Raw genomic sequence first — 19115 nt, forward strand, 5'->3', positions numbered from 1 at the left:
TTGTCAAGGCACAGCCAGATGTCACCAGGTGGAGTCTTTACTTCCTTCTTCTCCAGGAGGTGGGAACAGAGGTGGGCAGGGCTGGCCTTGGGCACTTTTGAGGAGACCCCCCCGCACCCCCAGTCCTGCTTCTTCATGATCTGTGGTTGAGTTTATGGTAGGTGATTAACCTCACGCTGGATGTTTATGGTAGAATTTCTGGGAATTTATTGCCAGCTCCCATGAATCTTGATCTCTGAGCCCTTTCTCCAAGGTGGGCTGGGCCATAGCTGCTTGCATCTCATTTCTTTCTGTTCCTCCCTCAGCTCCTCACTTCACCAGAACAGAATGGCCTCCCCAAGCCAGAGCTTCCCTGCCAGGGTGGCTGGTCACACCAGCTGTGCCAAAAGTGAGCTATACCTGTGTGATGCACTGGGCCCACCAGCTCTCTGAGTGTCAGAGGGAGGCTCTGCGTGGCCAGAGCACACCTATTCCCAAGCATTTACCCCAGCTTACCATGCACAAATGATCACTTCCTGTGGGCCATGACTCTTGACTGCGGAGACGGTTTGGAACGGCCTAAGAAGTGGCTGTTTCCCGGGATGAAGCGGTGAGATCTGGAGACCGGGAGAGCTCTCAGAAGATCATGCCTTGCCCATGACTTTTCACCACCCCACCTGCATTGTGCAACTTTCTCTTCTGAACCAGATGCGGAAGGGTCACAGCTCCTGTGCATCAGGAGAGCAAGAAGGGGCCCTTCTTCTTAACCCAGGGCTGGACTGGGTGCCTGGGCTAGTGTATCAGAATGTGCCTTACCCTGGGACTCTGATGAGTGTGAAGTATCAAGGCATTCAAAGGCTCTTTTTTTCAAATTGAAGTATAGTTGATTCGTAGTGTTGTGTTAGTTTCAGTTATACAGCAAAGTGATTCAGTTATACATGGACATATGTATATGCTTTTTCAGATTCTTTTCCAATATAGGAAAGATATTGAATATACTACAAGATATTGAATACAGTTCCCGCTGCTATACAGAACATTCTTGTTGTTTAACTATTTTATATACAGTAGTAGTATGTGTCTGTGATTTTGAAGTGTAGAGCTGGAGAAGACTTGAGAGTCCCTTGGACAGCAAGGAGATCAAATCAGTCAATCCTAAAGGAAATTCACCCTGAATATTCATTGGAAGGACTAATACTGAAGGTGAAGCTCCAATACCTTGGCCACCTGATATGAACAGCTGACACATTGGAAAAGACCCTGACGCTGGGAAAGGTTGAGGAGAAAGGCAAGAGGAGAAGGGAGCGATGGATGATGAAATGGTTAGATGGCATCACTGACTCAATGGACATGAATTTGAGCAAACTTTGGGAGGGAGTGGAGGACAGAGGAGCCTGGCATGCTGCAGTCCATGGAATCGCAGAGTGGGACACGACTTAGTGACTGGACAACAACAGTGTGTATTTGTTGATCCCAAACTCCTAATTTATTCCTCTCCAAAGGTTCCTATTCAACCCCACTAGTTGTGGGTTTTTAAAGGGGTATCTGGGGGATGTTTTTCAGACCACAAAGGGCTCTTTTCAAGCAGATCCCTAGATTTCTCTGAGGCTGGGGGATGTGGGCTGAAAAATGAATACTCAGAAGTCCGTCACAGCCTGAAACTTCAGGCAATGTTTTGGTAAGGGAGCTCACCTCAGCATCCTTCCCCACCAGACCTCCTGCCTCCCCAGAGGGCACTTGGACTCAGTGCTGACACTCGGTTCTTCTTCCCATCAAAGTACGCTGCTGTCCTCAGCCCCCCTCTCTCAGGCCCTGCCCCTGGGAGTGTCAGTTTGCTGATCTGAAGGTGGTCTCCAGGCTGCTGAACCATCAATATACCAAGTTAGCGACTAAGGGCTCCTAATATTCACCTTTCAATAGAAACCTTCAGGCTATACCTTGCTTAATTCACAGGAGGCTCCTACCTGCACTGAACTGGTATGAAAGGAACCAAAAAGCTATTTCCCCACACTGTTTTGGAGCTTCCCTGGTGGCTCACTGGTAAAGAATCCACCTACAACGCAGGAGATTCAGGAGACTGGGATTTGATCCCTGAGTCAGGAAGATTCCCTGGAGGAGGGCATTGCAACCCCCTCCAGTATTCTTGCCTGGAAAATCCCATGGACAGAGGAGCCTGGCGGGCTATAGTCTGTGAGGTAGGAACACCACACTGTTTAGGGTATTGTCTGATGAGCAAATACCCTAAGTGGACGAGTGAGTGAATGTGTGAATAAAAACAGGAGGGAATAAAGGCCTGGAGTTCCTTCCCCTAACTCCCCGCCTTGGTCTTCAGGTTGCTGGGCAGGAAATTCAGAACAAAAGACCACTGGACAATAGCTCCATTGCCAAGCAACCCAGGCCACAGGTGGCTCAGATGGTACAGCGTCTGCCTGCAATGCAGGAGACCCAGGGTCAGGAGTGAGGGTAGGCGTGTGGGCTGTAGCGGAGACCCAGGTCCCTGCAGTTCCTTTCCCCCTCCTGCACTCCTGTCTGGTTACCTGAATCACCCTTAGGAATGCTTTTTTCTGGCAGTGGAGGTATGTGGGCAGGTGGGCTGTGCAACTCCTTCCTTAGGGGCCCATCCTCCTGGGGAGCCAGTGACTCTGTCTCCCCTTCCCATCACTCAGACCTCCTGCACGTTGTCCTCACCTCACCCCATCTGGGTCCTCTCTCAGTCTCTGGGTGTGTCCCTGGAGTGTCAGGCTCTGGGGACTGGTCACTATCTTCTTTCCTGAAGGGCAGGTATCTCATTCTTTCTGACCATGGACCCTGAAGTGCTCTGGACTTGTAGCCTACATCCTCTTGGGAGAGGAGAAGGGTGTGTTTCTGGAGGTCTTCATGTGAGAGCAGAGCCAAGGCCAAGAGCTCAGCCCTGGCTGCTGCAAGGAAGCTGGTGGGCTTCCCTGGTCGCTCAGCGGTAAAGAATCCACCTGCCAGTGCAAGAGACACGGGTTCAAGCCCTGGTCGGGGAAGGTCCCACATGCCTCGGATCAACTGAGCCCGTGTGCCGCGGCTGTTGAGGCTGCACTCTAGAAGCAGAGAGCTGCAGCTACTGAGCCCACAGGCCACAACTGCTGAAGCCCGTGGCTCCCAGAGGCTGTGCTCTGCAACCAGAGAAACCACTGCAACGAGAAGCCCGCACACCGCAACTGGAGAAGCCCCTGCTCGCCGTAACTTGAGAAAAGTCCACAAAGCAATGAAGACCCAGTGCACTCAAAAATAAATTAGTAAAATCATTTAAAAATTAAAAGAGTTCTTGTATTAAAAAGAAATACAGGGGCAGCCTGGGCGATTTTGGTGTGCATGCTCCAGACAGAGAACCAGAATTAAGAGGAAGGACGACGATGACTGAGCTACGGTTGGCTGTCTGTCCAGTAGACGGCTGCGTCCAATTTGGCATCAGTGGAGACCAGGGTATAACGAAGGGAGAGCAGGCTGGAGACCTCATCACCTCCAGGCTGTAGGCTTGTCTCCTTTCTTCCATTAGGAGGCTTACCTTCCTACTTGTCTCCCCGTGCCTGTTCTAATAATTTCTGACTACATCTTCTGTCAAAATAAAAAGTTTGGTTTGGAGGACATTCGTGGTTGTCCAATCAAAGCATGTACGTTCTGTGACAGCAGAACATGGATCGAGGCTCTCAGAGTGGGGAAGATCGGGAAGTTCTGGTCCAAACCCCTACGTGAGTTAAGAACCCCACAGTGAACCCAGAGAACAGCTGGTTAGCACGCCTTGTTCTCCAGACTTCTAGGGACAGGAGCTCGTTGCCTCTCTAGGCAGTCTATTCCCATTCGGACTGGCTTGAATCATCAGAGCTGTGTTTATCACAATGACAAATAGTCACCATTTACTGAGCACTGACTACGAACAATTTTGGCCTTGAGGCACAGGGCACAAAAATGAACAATCAGATCAACTTTATTATTCATGACGTGGCTTACTGATGGGTTTTCCCACCATCTGTGGCTTTCCACTTAAATTGTTGTTGCTGCCTCAGCACTAAACTCAGATATTTCCATGTCAACAGGAAGACTCAAATGCTCATCTTTTAAAGTGACTTCAGTTCTTTGGATACTCTGCTCCACCTACCTTCAGCATCTAAACAAAATCTTCCCTTCTGTCCCCTGGATCCTATGCTGGTCTGCAAAGTCCCTAGTTTATGTATGTGGCTGATTTATGCTTTTGTGGATTGCCTGTTTTTGTGACAGCTTTATTAAGCTATAATTCACATACCACACAATTCAACCATTTAAAATGTACAATTCAATGATTTTTACTATTTTCACAGGCTTGCACAATGATCACCATAATTGAGTTTAGAACATTTTCTTAAGTCCTAAAAGAAACTCATATTTTCACCGGTCACTTCCATTCCCCCCAGCCCGGAGGCAGTTTGGCAACCATGGATCTGCTTTCTGTCTCTATAGATTTGCTGCTTCTGGACATTTCATACAAGTAGAATCATGCAATACGTGATCCTGTGTGACTGGCTTCCTTCACTCAGGATAACGTTTTTCAAGGCTCATCTGAATTGTAGCAGGCGTGGGTGATTCATTCATTTTTACTGAGAATGGTATGCCATTGTAGGGGGATGTCGCCTTTTGTCTCTCCATTCATCAGCTGGTGGATATTCGCGTTGTTCGCATTTTGGCTTCTGTGAGTAGTGCTGCTTTGAGTGAGGTGTTTCTGTGTCACCAGTCCTGATCCCTGAGAAGAATGTGTTCAGACCATCTTTTCAGAGGATTGTGAGTGACGTATGATAAGAGCTACCCTGCTCACCCATCTCTGCCCTCAGCCTTGACCTGAGGCCTCCGGACCTCCTTGGTGCCAGCCTGCGCCATCACCATCAGGGTGAAGGGGGTGAGCATCTCCTCCTTCCTTCTTCTGGTTTCCAAGAAAGGCAGTTTGGAACAGAATCTGGGTCTGGGTTGGGCAGTCACCAAAAACACTTTCCCTTTTGTTGGGTAGGAAGCACTGTGCAGACCTCAGTGGCCGGAGACAGCTTTACAAGTTGTCCCCTCAGGCCACCTCGGTTCCATTTTCTGCTCCCTCATAACTTGGCCCTAGTCCTGAAAGTGAAGTGAAGTGAAAGTAGCTCAGGTATGTCCGACTCTTTATGACCCCATGGACTGTGTAGCCCACCAGGATCCTCTGTCCATGGAAATCTCCAGTCAAGAAGACTGGATTGGGTTGCCATTCCCTTCTCCAGGAGATCTTCCTGACCCAGGGATTAAACCTAGGTCTTCCGCATTGCAGGCGGATTCTTTACTGGCTGAGCCACCAGGGCTTCCCTCTATTGCTTCCAAACTGGAATCCCAGGCAGGGGCCACAGGAGTGGGCAGCTCTGGCCTCTTCTCTTGCACCCTAAGCTGGGTTTCAGGCAGGGGGGAGGGGTTGGCTGGGGCTCTGGGCAATAGGGAGCTGACAAGAAAGATGCAAGCACTTTCCACCCTGGATCGTTCTGGGCTGCCCCAGCAAAGAGGAACTTCCCCTGGGTGAGATCTGGGCCTTCTTACAGCCTGAAAACCACACGGTCCTTGTAGGCCGCTTGTCTTCATCTTAAACAAAAGACAGTCCTGCAACCAGGGGACCAGGTGGCTTGGGCTGGGGGTGGGAGGGCTGAGATTTCAGGGGAGGGCTCTGGGCTGCAGTTCTGTGCTCAGGACTTCAGGTAAGGCCTCTCCCCTCTGAGTGTGCCCAGGTTCGCTGTGTGGACCACAGCGTGGGGGAGGAGAAGCAGGGAGCTGCCCGGTCTTCCCTCCCCTAGGCTGCCATACCTGTCTGACCAGCCCCTCCCTCTCTCCTTCCGCCTTCTCTGGGCCTGGTTTGGCACCGGGCCCATACCTCTCCTTTTGGTCTCAGGAAAGCGAAGTCTCTTAGCTCTGCTAGGTGTGGGTGTTTGTTGGGGAGGGGGGAGCTTGCATTCAAATCACTCCTTGGAAAACTAAGCATTGTTTAAAGGGGCTGAGAGAGGGCCTGGTACAAACAGGTACTGCCTGGTTCTGTGTGGCAGGAGGCCAGGCCTGGGGAGAGTGGGAAGAGAAAAGAGGGGAGGGAAGAAAGGGATGTCGTCATTGTGTCCCCTCTGAGAGACTCTGGGTTTGTCTTTCCAGAAGGGACTTCAAAGTTTGTTCCTGTGTGTGCGTGTGCGTGGCCTGGAATGTGTGATCTGAGGGGAGCTTATCTGCATGTCTGTCTTTGGGGACTTGTCCGACTCCCAGGGAGAGGGTGTCTGGGTCTCGCTGTCCCTCTGTAAGGGCCTCTGCGCCTGTGCTCTGGTGCCAGAGAAGGACGGAGAGTCATCCACTCACCTGCCCTGGGGACAGGCATGGCAGCAGTCACCTCGGTTGGGGCTTGGGGGCTATGGGCCGCCGGTCCCTCTCCTCCAGGGAATCTGTTGGTTTCTAGTGAACAGCCACCCACTCCTCTCCATTTCATGCCCTGCAGGATCTATCAGAGAATCCAGCCCCAGCCATTAGGTAATTGCTACTGGAATCTCTGCCTTGGGGACCCAAAACTTGTGCTTTCCACCCACAGCCTGCCTCATCCTGCCCCACCCAGGCCCTGGGTGCCTTATTCAGCTCCCATTCTCCAGCCTTCTGCAGGTGCATGCGGTGCCCCAACCTGCTCTCCTGACTCATTTTCTTAATGGGTTTGGGGAGACAGGTGCAGGGACTCTTTTCTTTCTCCTATGGCCAGCAGGGGACAGGGGGGTGGCTGGGGAAGAGAAAGAGAAGCTGCTGGTTGACTCACCATCGGGGCTCCCCACTCCACCCCCACCTCACAGTCCTGCCTCTTTCCTGTGATTCACCCACTGGGGGCTATGGGAATGACTCCTGCAAGCAGTGGTGAGCAATGAGATGATCCCCCGATGCAGCCACCTTCTCTCCTGACCTCCCCCAGCCTGCCCTTTAGCTCTTGTTCATCCTTCGCTGTGCCTTTCAGGCCCAAGAATCCTGCGATCTTGGGAGGAGAGAAAGACGCCACGGCGTTGTGTCCTGGAAAAGCACTGTGTTGGATCTCACTTTAACTTTCACATACAGCCCCATAGCTAAGACAGTGAATGTTCATTCATTCATTCATTCCATAAATATTTTCCCAGTGCCTCCTGGCACTGCACCAGGGGCTGAGGGCACAGCAGTAACTGAGGAAAGACCAGGCAAATGGTTGACCTCAGGTTCAATGATTTGGGACCCGTGTCCAGCCTGGGCAGACCTTCGTAATCACATGAAGTGGAGGAACGAACACAGGGTGGTGTCTTTGGAGTATCGGCTGCTCAGAGGAGACTCAAATGCCAGGGGTCCCTTGCTGGCTGTGTTCCCCAGTGTGTGCATTTATTTCCCACAGGAGGGAAGGAGATAAGACCCAGGATTTGGGGCTGCAGTGGCTGGGCATCCCTGGGCAAGCTCTGTTACAGGCAGCTTGTAGAGGCTGGCAGAGTCCTTGTACTTTCACATTAACAGAATTGCCTTTTCCTGGGTTCCAGGGTGGTGCAGGCGTGGGCTCCGGGGTGGGAGCAGCTCTCTGCTGCCCCCACCTGAGTCCGGCCTGTAGGTGGCAGGTGTCAGGTTAGGCCCTGCCCCCTCAGGGCCTAGCCACTCAGCTACAAGGCCAATCCCCTCCTCCTGGGCTGGGCTCTGTTTTATAAAAGGCCATCGGGGAGCTGTACCCCACCGAGAATCAGCTTCTCGACTCCTCGACTCTTACTCAGCTTCGGCCTCCTCGCCTCCTCTCCAGCCTCCACCATGTCCATCAGGGTGACCCAGAAGTCCTACAAGGTGTCCACCTCTGCCCCCAGGTCCTTCAGCAGCCGCTCCTACACCAGCGGGCCCGGCTCCCGCATCAGCTCCTCGGCCTTTTCCCGAGTGGGCAGCGGCAGCAGCTTTCGGGGTGGCCTGGGCACCAGCATGAGTATGGCTGGAAGCTACGGCGGGGCCCCAGGTTTGGCGGGCATCACAGCTGTCACCGTGAACCAGAGCCTGCTGAGCCCCCTCAAGCTGGAGGTGGACCCCAACATCCAGGCCGTCCGCACCCAGGAGAAGGAGCAGATCAAGACCCTCAACAACAAATTTGCCTCCTTCATCGACAAGGTGAGGGCTCCCCTCTGTGTGGCTGGCAGTGCCTGGGGCTGGACAAGGATCCCAGCTCTTTCTCTTTGTCACCCCACCCTCCATGGGCACATCTCCAGCCCCTCACTAGTGTCCTGCTGGGCCCCACCCACTCTGGGAACATTCTGCCTTCCAACCAGTGACTTGGCCCCTCTGCGCACTTGGGTTTGGGCAGGGGAAGGGATAGGGAGGGATCTTGGAGGCTTCTGACTGTAAATCTTGGGGGCCCCTGACTCACTCGCCCATCTCACGCCAAGTCTATAAAGCTCTCAGCCTCGAAGTGTTCCAGGTGTTTAGCTGTCGGGTGCGAGGGGAGTTCCTCCCTCAGGGTCATCCTTCTCTTTATCCCGGCCCCAAGGGCCTTTCCAGTAGTGCTCCTGTGCTTAAAAAAAAATTTGTTTTTTTAAAAATAGGAATTTGATAGGATTCTAGGAGAAGGAAGCAGCAGTCCTGATTCAAGCAGGCAAATATTGATCCAGGCCTTTGGCGTCCCAGGGATCTGAGAGTGGGGGGCATCAAGATGAGTCATAACTTGGCCAGGGCCCCGGGAGCTGACCTTGTGGGCGGGGCCGGGCGGGGCAGAGACCCGCCCCCACGGAGGGGTGAGGGGCAGAGGCTTCGTGCTGGAGACCCGCTCCTAGTCTCCCGGGGAGCACTTGGCACCTGGGGTTTCCGGGGTGGGGGTGGGGGTGGGGGTGTGTGTCAGGGTGGAGTGGGGTAGGGGTGGGGTGGGGTGGAGTGGGGTAGGGGTGGGGTGGGGTGGGGTGGCGTGGGACGCCAGGGACTGGCTTCAGGAAAGCCCATGCAGGATTCAAAGTCTGCGGGCGTTGGACACCCTACCCGCGTTTCACGTCCTTTTAAATCCCAGGATTTATGGTTTCAGATAAGGCGCCTATCCGCCAACGCCCCTCTTCCCCCGCCTCGGCCCTTGTCCCCTCACTCTTCGCTCCTCGGCTCCGCCCCAATAACCTGGCTCCACTTTCTCAGGGAAGGCGCCAGGCCAGGTTTTGCAGCCTGGGGTTGGGAGGGGGGTGTTGCTCCCTTAAGGCCCCAGGGCCCCCAGCGCTGGAGGACGAGTTCCTCTCTGCTGACTGGCTCCTGGGAGGCATTGTGGGAGCGGAAGGAGGGAAATCCTGGGGCAGATTGGCGTCTTTAAGAATTGGAGTCCCCTGGGAAACGGGACCTCCCCTGTTTTGGGGGAAGGCTTGGTGGTTCCTTGGTCTTAAGGACCCTTGACTTGACTTCTTGATTGCCTTTTGCTAGCTCTGGGGTCTTCCCAGTGAGTAGTTAAGCAGAGGCTGAAGGTCCCCAGTGCTCTCTACCCTTTCCTTTGGTGGACTAACTTGCTAAATCTGATTTCCTCATCTACAAAATAGGCTCTCTAATCTCCTAAATCCAAGAGGTTTTGCCTATTCAGGCATATAATGTATGTAAGAGCTTAGCAGTGCTTGGCCTACATTAAGCACTCTAATAAGGGTAAATGTTATAATCACTTATTTTTTATAATTTTGGGACAGAATGAGCTGGGGAAGAAAGGGATTTACAGAGTTGGATTTGCTGGATCTGAACCAAACCCTTAAGACAAACTTCTTTTCCAAGTCCTTCTAATTTAAAAGAAGTTCCAACTTTGGGTCAATTGAAAAGAAAAAAAGCATCCTTCCTTTTGGGACCAGTTTATTATTCTTTCTTTAAAAAAATTTCTCTTCCAACATGGTTTAATTTCATCCTAAAATCTGGATTCCTCGAACCCAAGGAACCTAGGACCTTTGTGTTTTGGACAGGAAAACAGGATTGTGGATTCAGGGTGGAGTAGGGTGGGGTTGGATGTTGGAGAACTCAAAGAGAGGGCTGTGGGGAGGAGGGTCTTCAGTTTGCAGACAGATTTACCTAGTTCCTTGCTCTTAGAGATGGGGTTCGGATAGGGCTTGCCTGAGATCTTCTAGGCCATTGCAGGGTTGAGGAGACCTGGGCTCAGAGAGGGGAAGCAACTCAAGATCAGTAGCAGCATTAGGCTAAATCCTAGGTCTTCTGGCCAGTGCTTTCTAGATTGTAGGGCTGAAATTTCCCTGTAATCTATGAGTCTCTCAAAGCCACTCCAAATAATAATCATGATTGTTTGATATGAACCATCTATATTTCTTTCAATCATGAAAAGTGTTAATCAAAACTTGGCTACTTTTACTGACGTGTAATATACAATCTCAGTCAATAATACCTATTTTTTTCCTGAAAGTATAACCAACATAATTCCTAGATATCTACTTCCAACCATGTACCCCCTTGTCTCCCCGCAGCCCAACACTAATGCAGTTCTGGAGACCCAACTGCTTGGGGAGTAGATTAAGGGAAAACACAGTGCTTGCTTTGTGCCAGACTTTGCACCCTGGCCTGATGTGACTGCGGACTTTTCTGCCCCATCATACAGGTGCGGCACCTGGAGCAGCAGAACAAGGTTCTGGAGACCAAATGGAACCTCCTGCAGCAGCAGAAGACTGCCCGGAGCAACATAGACAACATGTTTGAGAGCTACATCAACAGCCTCCGTCGGCAGCTGGAAACTCTGGCCCAGGATAAGCTGAAGCTGGAAGTGGAGCTTGGCAACATGCAGGGGCTGGTGGAGGACTTCAAGACCAAGTGAGCCTCCGTCCTCCCCAGCTGAAATCATCTCCCCCTGCCTGGCCCCTTGGGACCAGAGGTTTCAGACCCCAAGGCCCTCTGCTTTTTGGGCAGTGCAGTCCTGTATAATTAGGGTGACCCCAGGACAGTCTAGGTGTATGTCCATTGTTAATAGCACTTCCCCTCCTCCTTCAATTGCAGAACTGTCTTGATTTGGACAACAAATTATCTTCTAGAGTTTACATAGTAAATCTAGGATGGGAGCAGAAGTAGCCAACAGGCCTCTGTTGTATATTAACAGCCCTGGCCCTTATTTCTTTCTTATCCCTGATTTCCGGCACATTCCAGAAAGTTCTGTCAAAGGTCTCCTGTCAGTCACTGTTGCTAAACCTCCTCATATGCCTAATCCAATATATCTTCATGGATTTGGGGAGACACTTCCTGCTCTAGGCTTCCTCACTGACTGGGGATGGCGTGGGGTAAGGCTGGGGAGACAGTAGCTGGTTGGGGCCGAATGACCAGACCAACTATCTCATATCTTTTTACATTTCCATTAACTGAATTTTCTAGATATTCTTGCCCCCCTCAAAAGACCCATGGCAACCTCACCTTTCCCTTTCATCCTCTCATTCTATGTCTCTTCCTTATCAGGTATGAGGATGAAATCCAAAAGCGCACAGACATGGAGAATGAATTTGTCATCATCAAGAAGGTGAGGGAGCACCCCTACCCCTACCAGACACAGAAGGCTGGTGCTTAGAGACTCAGGCTAGACTCAGGCTTTCTGTTCTTAAATGTTTCTAAGTCATGGGACAACATTTGGGTGCCTCCTAGGTACTGAACATGGAAGGACAGAGTTAGGTGCATGTGGACAGAACTATGGGTGTTGGGACATGGCTAAGAAAATGGAGCAGTGGAACTGGAGGTCCAGCTATAGGAGGCTTCCAGGACGAGGGGGAGAGGAGGCAGGAGGAGGCGGAATGGGCAGGAAGCGGAGGTAAAGGGGCTGGGAATGCAGCTGTGGTGGGGCAGAGACCGCACTGGATCACTGAGGTGGGAAGGTGATTAGCAGGTTCCAAGGATAGGCCACTGGGTGTCCCCGGCCTAGAATCAGGAGTGGGCACTCAGCTCTGCCTCCCCTTGCCCCACCCTGCAGGATGTGGATGAAGCTTACATGAACAAGGTAGAGCTGGAGTCCCGCCTGGAGGGGCTGACTGATGAGATCAACTTCTACAGGCAACTGTATGAAGAGGTACGTTCCTAGTTGCCGGAGACTGGAGGTCCCTGGCCCCGTCAGAGACTCCTTCCAGCCCCACCAGTGCACCAGCAGACAAGGGCCCAACCCGGAATAATTGCGACTGCCAGTAGTAACCTGGCATGGATGTCCTTTATGTTCTGTCTCCCAAATGAGCGAGGGTTTATTACCCCATTTCACAGATGAGAAAACGGGCTCGGAGAACTGAGAGAGACTGTCCAAGGTCATCATACATACTGCAGAGTGGTGACCCGGCTACCTCAGACCTGCTCTGTCCCTAGGGTTTAGATAGATCCTTTGGGCCGTGTGGGAGCCCTCTGGGGGCGCCATACTGGTAGCTGAGAGCGTGGAAGGGCTCTGCCCCTCTGGTCTCTCACCCAAAGCTGGATTTCCTTTTATTCTGGCCTCATTTCATCTTCGCTTCTCTCCAAGTTCTAGGTCTTTGACCCATCTTCCTTCTTTAGGAACTTTGCCTTCTCTCCAGCCCTAACTGTCTTGTCCCCTGTGGAAGGCCCTTCTCCAGAAGGGGACTCCTTGTGTGCAGGGCCAGGGCCTCACCACCTCCCCTTCCTGTCACAGGAGATCCGTGAGATGCAGTCTCAGATTTCTGACACGTCCGTGGTCCTGTCCATGGACAACAACCGCAACCTGGACCTAGACGGCATCATCGCTGAGGTCAAGGCCCAGTATGAGGAGATCGCCAACCGCAGCCGGGCGGAGGCCGAGACCATGTACCAAATCAAGGTAAAGGGCAGGGGCTCAACCTGGTGCTCCCCTTTTGGGTAGTTCTGGGTGCTAGTCCTTCCTTGAGGGAGAAGCGAGATTTCAAACTCTGCCTGCTGTGAGCAGGGCTGCCGAGTCATGCCGGGGACAGGGATGGGATGCTCCAGGCCCAGAGGTACGGAGCCGGGTGGGTGTGAGATGACCTGGGCTCTGGTGACTTGGCTGAGGGTACTCTTTCCTTGGAGGGACCAGGAGTCCCCTCTCAACCTCACTCCTCGTCTCATCTCTGCAGTATGAGGAGCTGCAGACACTGGCTGGGAAGCACGGGGATGACCTTCGTCGCACGAAGACGGAGATTTCTGAGATGAACCGGAACATCAGCCGTCTCCAGGCTGAGATCGAGGGTCTCAAAGGCCAGGTATGGGCTGGGCTGGGGGTGGGAGAGGGTCCTGGGACACCTCTGGGGTGGAGGAGATAGTACAGAAAGAAGTGAGGTGTCTGGGGGTTGGGGAAAGGATCCTGGGAGTTGGAGGGGTAGCTACAGTCCAGACTGTTCTGGGAGGCTGAGGGGTCAGAACAGGGGTCACGGGGCTGGGCAGGTAGGTTGGTGGTCCAGGATGGGTTCCCCAAGCTTGCTTTATCTGTCTTGTAAATCAGGGTGCTTATATATCAGATGCCTTAAGGGGGTTTAGAAAGCAGAGATCTAGTCCCGTTGGGAGTGGGGATAATACTGTACAGCATCCCAGGTGAGACGTGTGTGCAGGAGGGATCTGGAAGCTGCTCATATTCCCCCATTTCACTTCCTGAAGCTCACCCACCAGTAACATTTTCTTCCTTTTTTAAAAAATTATTTACTTGGCTGCTTTGAGTCTTAGTTATGGCACATGCACTCTGTTTCGTGGGCTCCAGAGCACACGGGCTCAGTAGCTGACATGTGGGATCTTAGTTCCCTGATCAGGGATCGATCCCCTGCATTGCAAGGCAGATTTTTAATCACTGGACTGTGAGGAAAGTCCCCTCTAATATTTTCTTGGAATAAGGCAGGTGGAGTTGGTTAGTCCAGGTCGTGGAGAGGGGGTCCCCAAAGGAGGGGAAAGGGAGAGTGGGTGCAGGTGGAGAAGGAGAGGAGGCAATCAGACTCCGCTTTACCTGCTTGCCTGTCCCCTCCCCCTACAGAGGGCTTCCCTGGAGGCTGCCATCGCTGACGCTGAGCAGCGTGGTGAGATGGCTGTCAAGGATGCTCAGGCCAAGCTGGCTGAGCTCGAGGCCGCTCTGAGGAATGCCAAGCAGGACATGGCGCGGCAGCTGCGCGAGTACCAGGAGCTCATGAATGTCAAGCTGGCCCTGGACGTGGAAATTGCCACCTACAGGAAGCTGCTGGAGGGCGAGGAGAGCCGGTAGGTGTGGGGGTTCCCTGACCACCCCCGGTGCACCATCCCTGGAGTGTGGGAGATAGGACCTGGGTCCTCAGGGCCAAGGGTTGGTCCTGACATTCCATGTGTCCTCTGGGTACAGGCTGGAGTCTGGGATGCAGAACATGAGTATCCACACCAAGACCACCAGTGGCTACGCAGGTGAGTGTCTGCGTCTTGGGGGCCAGGGCCGGAGGGCAGCCTCTACGGGTCCTTCTGGTGCAGCTGAGGAAGCTGGGGCCCAGCTACTGTCCTGTGCAAGGTCACACGCCTGCGTGCTTTTGTGCTCCGTCACTCAGTCGTGTCCGAGTCTTTGTGACCCTACGGACTGTAGCCCACCAGGCTGCTCTGTCCATGGGGTTCTCCAGGCAAGAATACTGGAGTGGGTTGCTATGCCCTCCAACAGGGGATTTTCCTGACCCAGGACTCGAACCCAAGTCTCTAACATCTCCCCAAGGTCACATAGCTAATAGCAAAGCCCTGTCCCACCCTGCTCCTGGTTTTCACCCAGTCATCTTGGAGAAGTAAACCAGGGCAGTTCCCCCTCCTTGGGGACCACTTCTGGGGTGTCAGGGAAACAGGGGGAATAGCACGTGATGTGAGCATAGCCTCCCATACTCACGTGGCTGTCTCTTCCTGACCAGGTGGACTGACTTCGGCCTACGGGACCCCTGGCTTCAACTACAGCCTGAGCCTGGCCTCTGGTGGGGGCCCTGGCTCCTTTAGCCGCACCAGTTCCAAGGCTGTGGTTGTGAAGAAGATTGAGACCCGCGATGGGAAGCTGGTGTCTGAGTCCTCTGATGTCCTGTCCAAGTGAAAGGCTCCTGCGGTCCCTCCCAGCTTTCCCCCGCTCACTGGCTCCTGCAGATGGGGCTGTGTGGGGGAGCATCTGCGTGGGAGACCTGGGGTTTCAGCCCTGTCCTCCACCCACACCTGGGGGGAGTCGACTGCCTGGGGTTGCCCCTTTTGCCCATGACCCCACCTAAAAGCCAATGTAAGCGTCTTTTTCAGAATAAATCCAATTCGAGTTGTCTTTTTTTTCAGAATAAAGCTTCAGTTGGCTCTGCCAACCCGCTATGCTGTGTGCAGCCCTTGTTTGTGAGGTGGGAGAGAGGTTGTCAGGAGACCTCTCTCGGGGATCAGAAGCTGGGGTGGGGGGCCACGTGGAGGAGAGTCTGGCCTCCTCCACGCTGTTCCCAGAGAGACTATTTTTGCTGAAAAACTCATTGATGCCTTGGTCTCAAATGCCCCACTTGACTTTTATCTGTGCAGCAAACCCTGTTGGGGAGCAGAGCAGATTTTGGGTGGGAATATCAGGAGGGTTTCCTTTCTGTAGGCCTCACAAGTGATTGGCATCAGGATCAGGCCCAGAGAGACCAAGTAGGCCAAGTTAGGCCAATGGCCTAACTAAGAATCAGGTATTCGAACCCCGCACCATCCAGTTCTCAGGCCTGTACTCCTCAACCAGGCACATGGCGTTTTCTCGGTGGCCAGAGATACTTTTGTACCATCTTCATTCCTTAGCACCTGGGGACAAGGAATCCCTAGGGACACAAGAAATTCCTGCAGAGTCCATTCTTGGCAGCTGGGTGTGTCACACCCACAGTTTCTAGAAGCCAAGATCGTGTAGGGACTTGGCCTGCACTGATGCCCCCTTCCCTGCTCCACTCAGTCACAAGCACCCTCCCCAGCCCCTGCCCATGGTTCCTCTGTGCTCTTTCCCACCCATTTACATGCAGTGTTTGTGTGATATACAGCAGAGTGTGTAAAGGGCGTGTGTGTTGTTTGCACGTGGAGGGTGTGTTGTGTGTATATGGGTGTGGATGGGTTCTGTGGAGTGTGTATAGGGGATTTGCTTATCTCGTAGGAACACGGTCTCCAGGGTTCAGGGCAGGAGCAGGGCTGGTGAAGCAAGGCGTCTCTGGTAGTTGGCTCCGCAACCACCACCACCACTCCTGGAGTTCTGGGCAGATTCCCTGGCCCCTCAGTGCTGGACAAAGTGAGTCCTTAGCACGGCTGAGATGGGGGGCATTTTCAGATTTTCCAAAACGCCAGGGGAGAACGAACAGGTGGGGGCTGTCTCACTATCAACCTGCTGCCCACCTCCATGGAGCTGCTTCCAGACCCAGCTGAGACACTCTGCCTCCTCCGCCCCCGCCACCTAGCCCGGGACCAGGGCCAGAGCTCCGTCCTCTGTCACATGAGAGGACTTCACTCTTTGATGACAAAACTTAACAGCATTATTATCCGGAGCAGTGACTCTTAACTACTGTGGCAGCAGCTCTCAGTACAAAATTCATTTTTATCAAGACCTGCAGACGTTTATATCCATACAAATGAAGGAAAAATTTCATAAGACAGTATCAGCCATCTGCCCCCTGTTCACATGTGACTGGCCGTCTTACTGGGAGCCCAGAAGATGGTGTTGGAACTCAAACAGGCGCAGCAAGCATCCAGTGAGAGAGATCTCCCTCCCACTGAGGCCCCAAGTCAGTATTTCCAACTGTGCCCCACAGGTGGAAGCCAACCACCTGTCTTATCAGGCCTCGGCCCTGGAGCGGTGGGCACGTGGTGGTGGTGGGGGTGGGTGGGCAGCCATCAAAGGTCCCATCAAAGCTCTCCTGGAGTTTCCACCCCTCCCTCCACTTCCCCTGCTGTTTGGCTATAGAAGAAATCTCCAGGGAGAATTCCCTTTCTCTCTCCCACTCCTCCTTCCTTTCCTGGTTATTGTATATCTAAGACACCACCTTCTCTGGCTTTCTGTATTTAATCCCGTAAAAGAGCCGGGTCCTCCAGTTCTCGTTAGATGAGACACTGCTGAAGGACGGACGCTCACATTTCCCTCATACCTGCCTGGTGGTAGATCTTGTGCTTCATCGCATTTCAAGCCTCCGAGGATCCAGGGAGGCAGGTATTAGAAACCCCCGCTTCTTTCAGGAGCTGTTTTTCCAGCTCCAACCCCATGGTTCTGGTGGCCTGCCCCTAACAGCACCTCTTCTCTGGGGCCAGAAAGGTGGAGGGAGCGAGGCTTGGCCAATCACAGGCCCCTTTGTGAGGTTAACAGTAAATGCAATAAAATGCAGGCAGTGTTCAATGGGTTTCTTTTGACATTCACACTGTAATGGAGAACATTGCCTGTGTCACAGAAGATTCCCCTGGGCCCCTTGCGAGGGTGCAGCTTTTCTTTTAATTGAAGTATAGTTGACTGACAATGCTGTGTTCGTCTCTGGTGTACAGGAAAGTGATTCAGTTTATCTATATACTCACATATATACACACATATATTATTTTCTAGATTCTTTTCCATTACAGGTTATTGTTATTGGTCAATCGCTAAGTTGTGTCTGACTCTTTGCGACCTCATGGACTGTAGCCCACAGGGTCCTCTGTCCATGGGGATTCTCCAGGCAAGAATACTGGAGTGGGTTGCCATTTCCTTCTTCACAGGATCTTCCCAGACCAGGGATCGAACCCGTATTTCCTGCTTTGGCAGGTGGATTCTTTATCACTGAGCTTCCCAGGTGGTAAAGAAGCTGCCTATCAGTGTCTGAGACTTAAGAGAGGAGGGTTGAATCCCTGGGAAGACCCCCCTGGAGGAGGAAATGGCAAGCACTCCAATATTCTTGCCTGGAGAATCCTAGGACAGAGGAGCCTGGCGGGCTACAGTCCGTATGGGGTTGCTAAGAGTTGGACAGGACTGAAGCAACTTGGCGCATGTGTAGCATACAGTGGGAAACTGTTGTTTATCTATTTTATATACAGTTGTGCGTATTTGTTAATCCCAAACTCCTAATTTATTCCTTCCTCCGCCCTCCCCCCTTCCCATTCGGTAATCATTAAGTTTATTTTCCATGTCTGCAGAGTACACTTAAAAAAATGCAAATCAAAACAAAATGCAAATCAGATTCAGATACTCTCCTACTTAACCCCTAGAATGTTGACCCCCAGGATAAAACCCCGAGCCCCTTCTGCCTTGGCCCACAGCCTGGGCCAGCTCAGCCTCCATCCCCCCTTAGCACCTCCCCAGGCACACCTCCCCCATCACCCCCTGGTACCAACTCCCTTCCCCGCACCGTCCCCCTCCCCCCAGGGTTCTGCAGCTCTGCAGCATTCACATCACAGTCCTTCCACCCTGGGCCACTGCACATGCTGTTCTCTGCTTGGAGTGGGATGGCTTTTCTCAGTGTGGGAGCTTCCTAGGCAGGTAGAACCTTCCTGGACCAGGGATCGAACTTGTGGCTCCTGCATTGGCCGATGGAGTCTTTACCACTCAACCACCAGGAAAGCCATATTTTCAGCCATTTTAACCTTTTGTAAAACTCTTTCCTTTTGGGAGAAAAAATCCATTTGCTCAGGCCTAGTCCATGAGCAGCTTATGTATTGATTTTTAAAAGTGTCTCTCTGCCAAGTGGACTTAGCCCCATGTGAGCAATAGCCAGTCCTCTGTAATGGTTTGGGTAGGAGTGGAAAAAACAGAGTTAGGCCTGCTGCTGCTGCTGCTGCTGCTGCTGCTGCTGCGAAGTCGCTTCAGTTGTGTCCGACTCTGTGCTACCCCATAGACGGCAGCCCACCAGGCTCCGCCGTCCCTGGGATTCTCCAGGCAAGAACACTGGAGTGGGTTGCCATTTCCTTCTCCAGTGCATGAAAGTGAAAAGTGAAAGTGAAGTCACTGAGTCATGTCCAACTCTCAGCCACCCCATAGACTGCAGCCTACCAGGCTCCTCCATCCATAGGATTTTCCAGGCAAGAGTACAGGAGTGGGGTGCCAGAGTTAGGCCTGGGTTGGCCTAAATGTGCCTAGCAGTGTGCCTGGTACCTGGAGGGTGGGGAGGCGGATGGCAGAGGTGAATGCGAAAGAACTAAGTTAGATCTTAGTCTATTTCCAGCTTACTTGGGAAAACACAATAGATATCTCAGAGTATCTTCTCAGTGTGTTCAGTCATGCGAACATTTATTGGTGATCTGGGGTGAGCCAGACACTGGAA

At 52.6% G+C, this 19115-nt stretch overlaps 1 protein-coding gene across 2 annotated transcripts; it reads left to right on the forward strand.

The window, feature by feature from the left end:
* The first annotated feature begins 7688 nt into the window (after window positions 1-7688).
* Window positions 7689-15207, forward strand: KRT8 (keratin 8). 2 transcript variants are annotated; one of them, XM_012174208.4, is made up of 9 exons: window positions 7689-8106; window positions 10550-10758; window positions 11392-11452; window positions 11897-11992; window positions 12575-12739; window positions 13011-13136; window positions 13895-14115; window positions 14234-14292; window positions 14775-15207. In XM_012174208.4, the coding sequence occupies exons 1-9, from the start codon at window positions 7762-7764 to the stop codon at window positions 14945-14947; spliced, it is 1455 nt and encodes a 484-aa protein (XP_012029598.3). In that variant the 5' UTR covers window positions 7689-7761; the 3' UTR covers window positions 14948-15207. The 2 variants fall into 2 exon arrangements, with proteins under 2 accessions (XP_012029598.3, XP_060268536.1); XM_060412553.1 differs by having other exon boundaries at window positions 14234-15207.
* The last annotated feature ends 3908 nt before the right edge of the window (window positions 15208-19115 follow it).

Source organism: Ovis aries, chromosome 3 (assembly GCF_016772045.2).
Source record: "Ovis aries strain OAR_USU_Benz2616 breed Rambouillet chromosome 3, ARS-UI_Ramb_v3.0, whole genome shotgun sequence".
Lineage (NCBI taxonomy): Eukaryota > Metazoa > Chordata > Mammalia > Artiodactyla > Bovidae > Ovis > Ovis aries.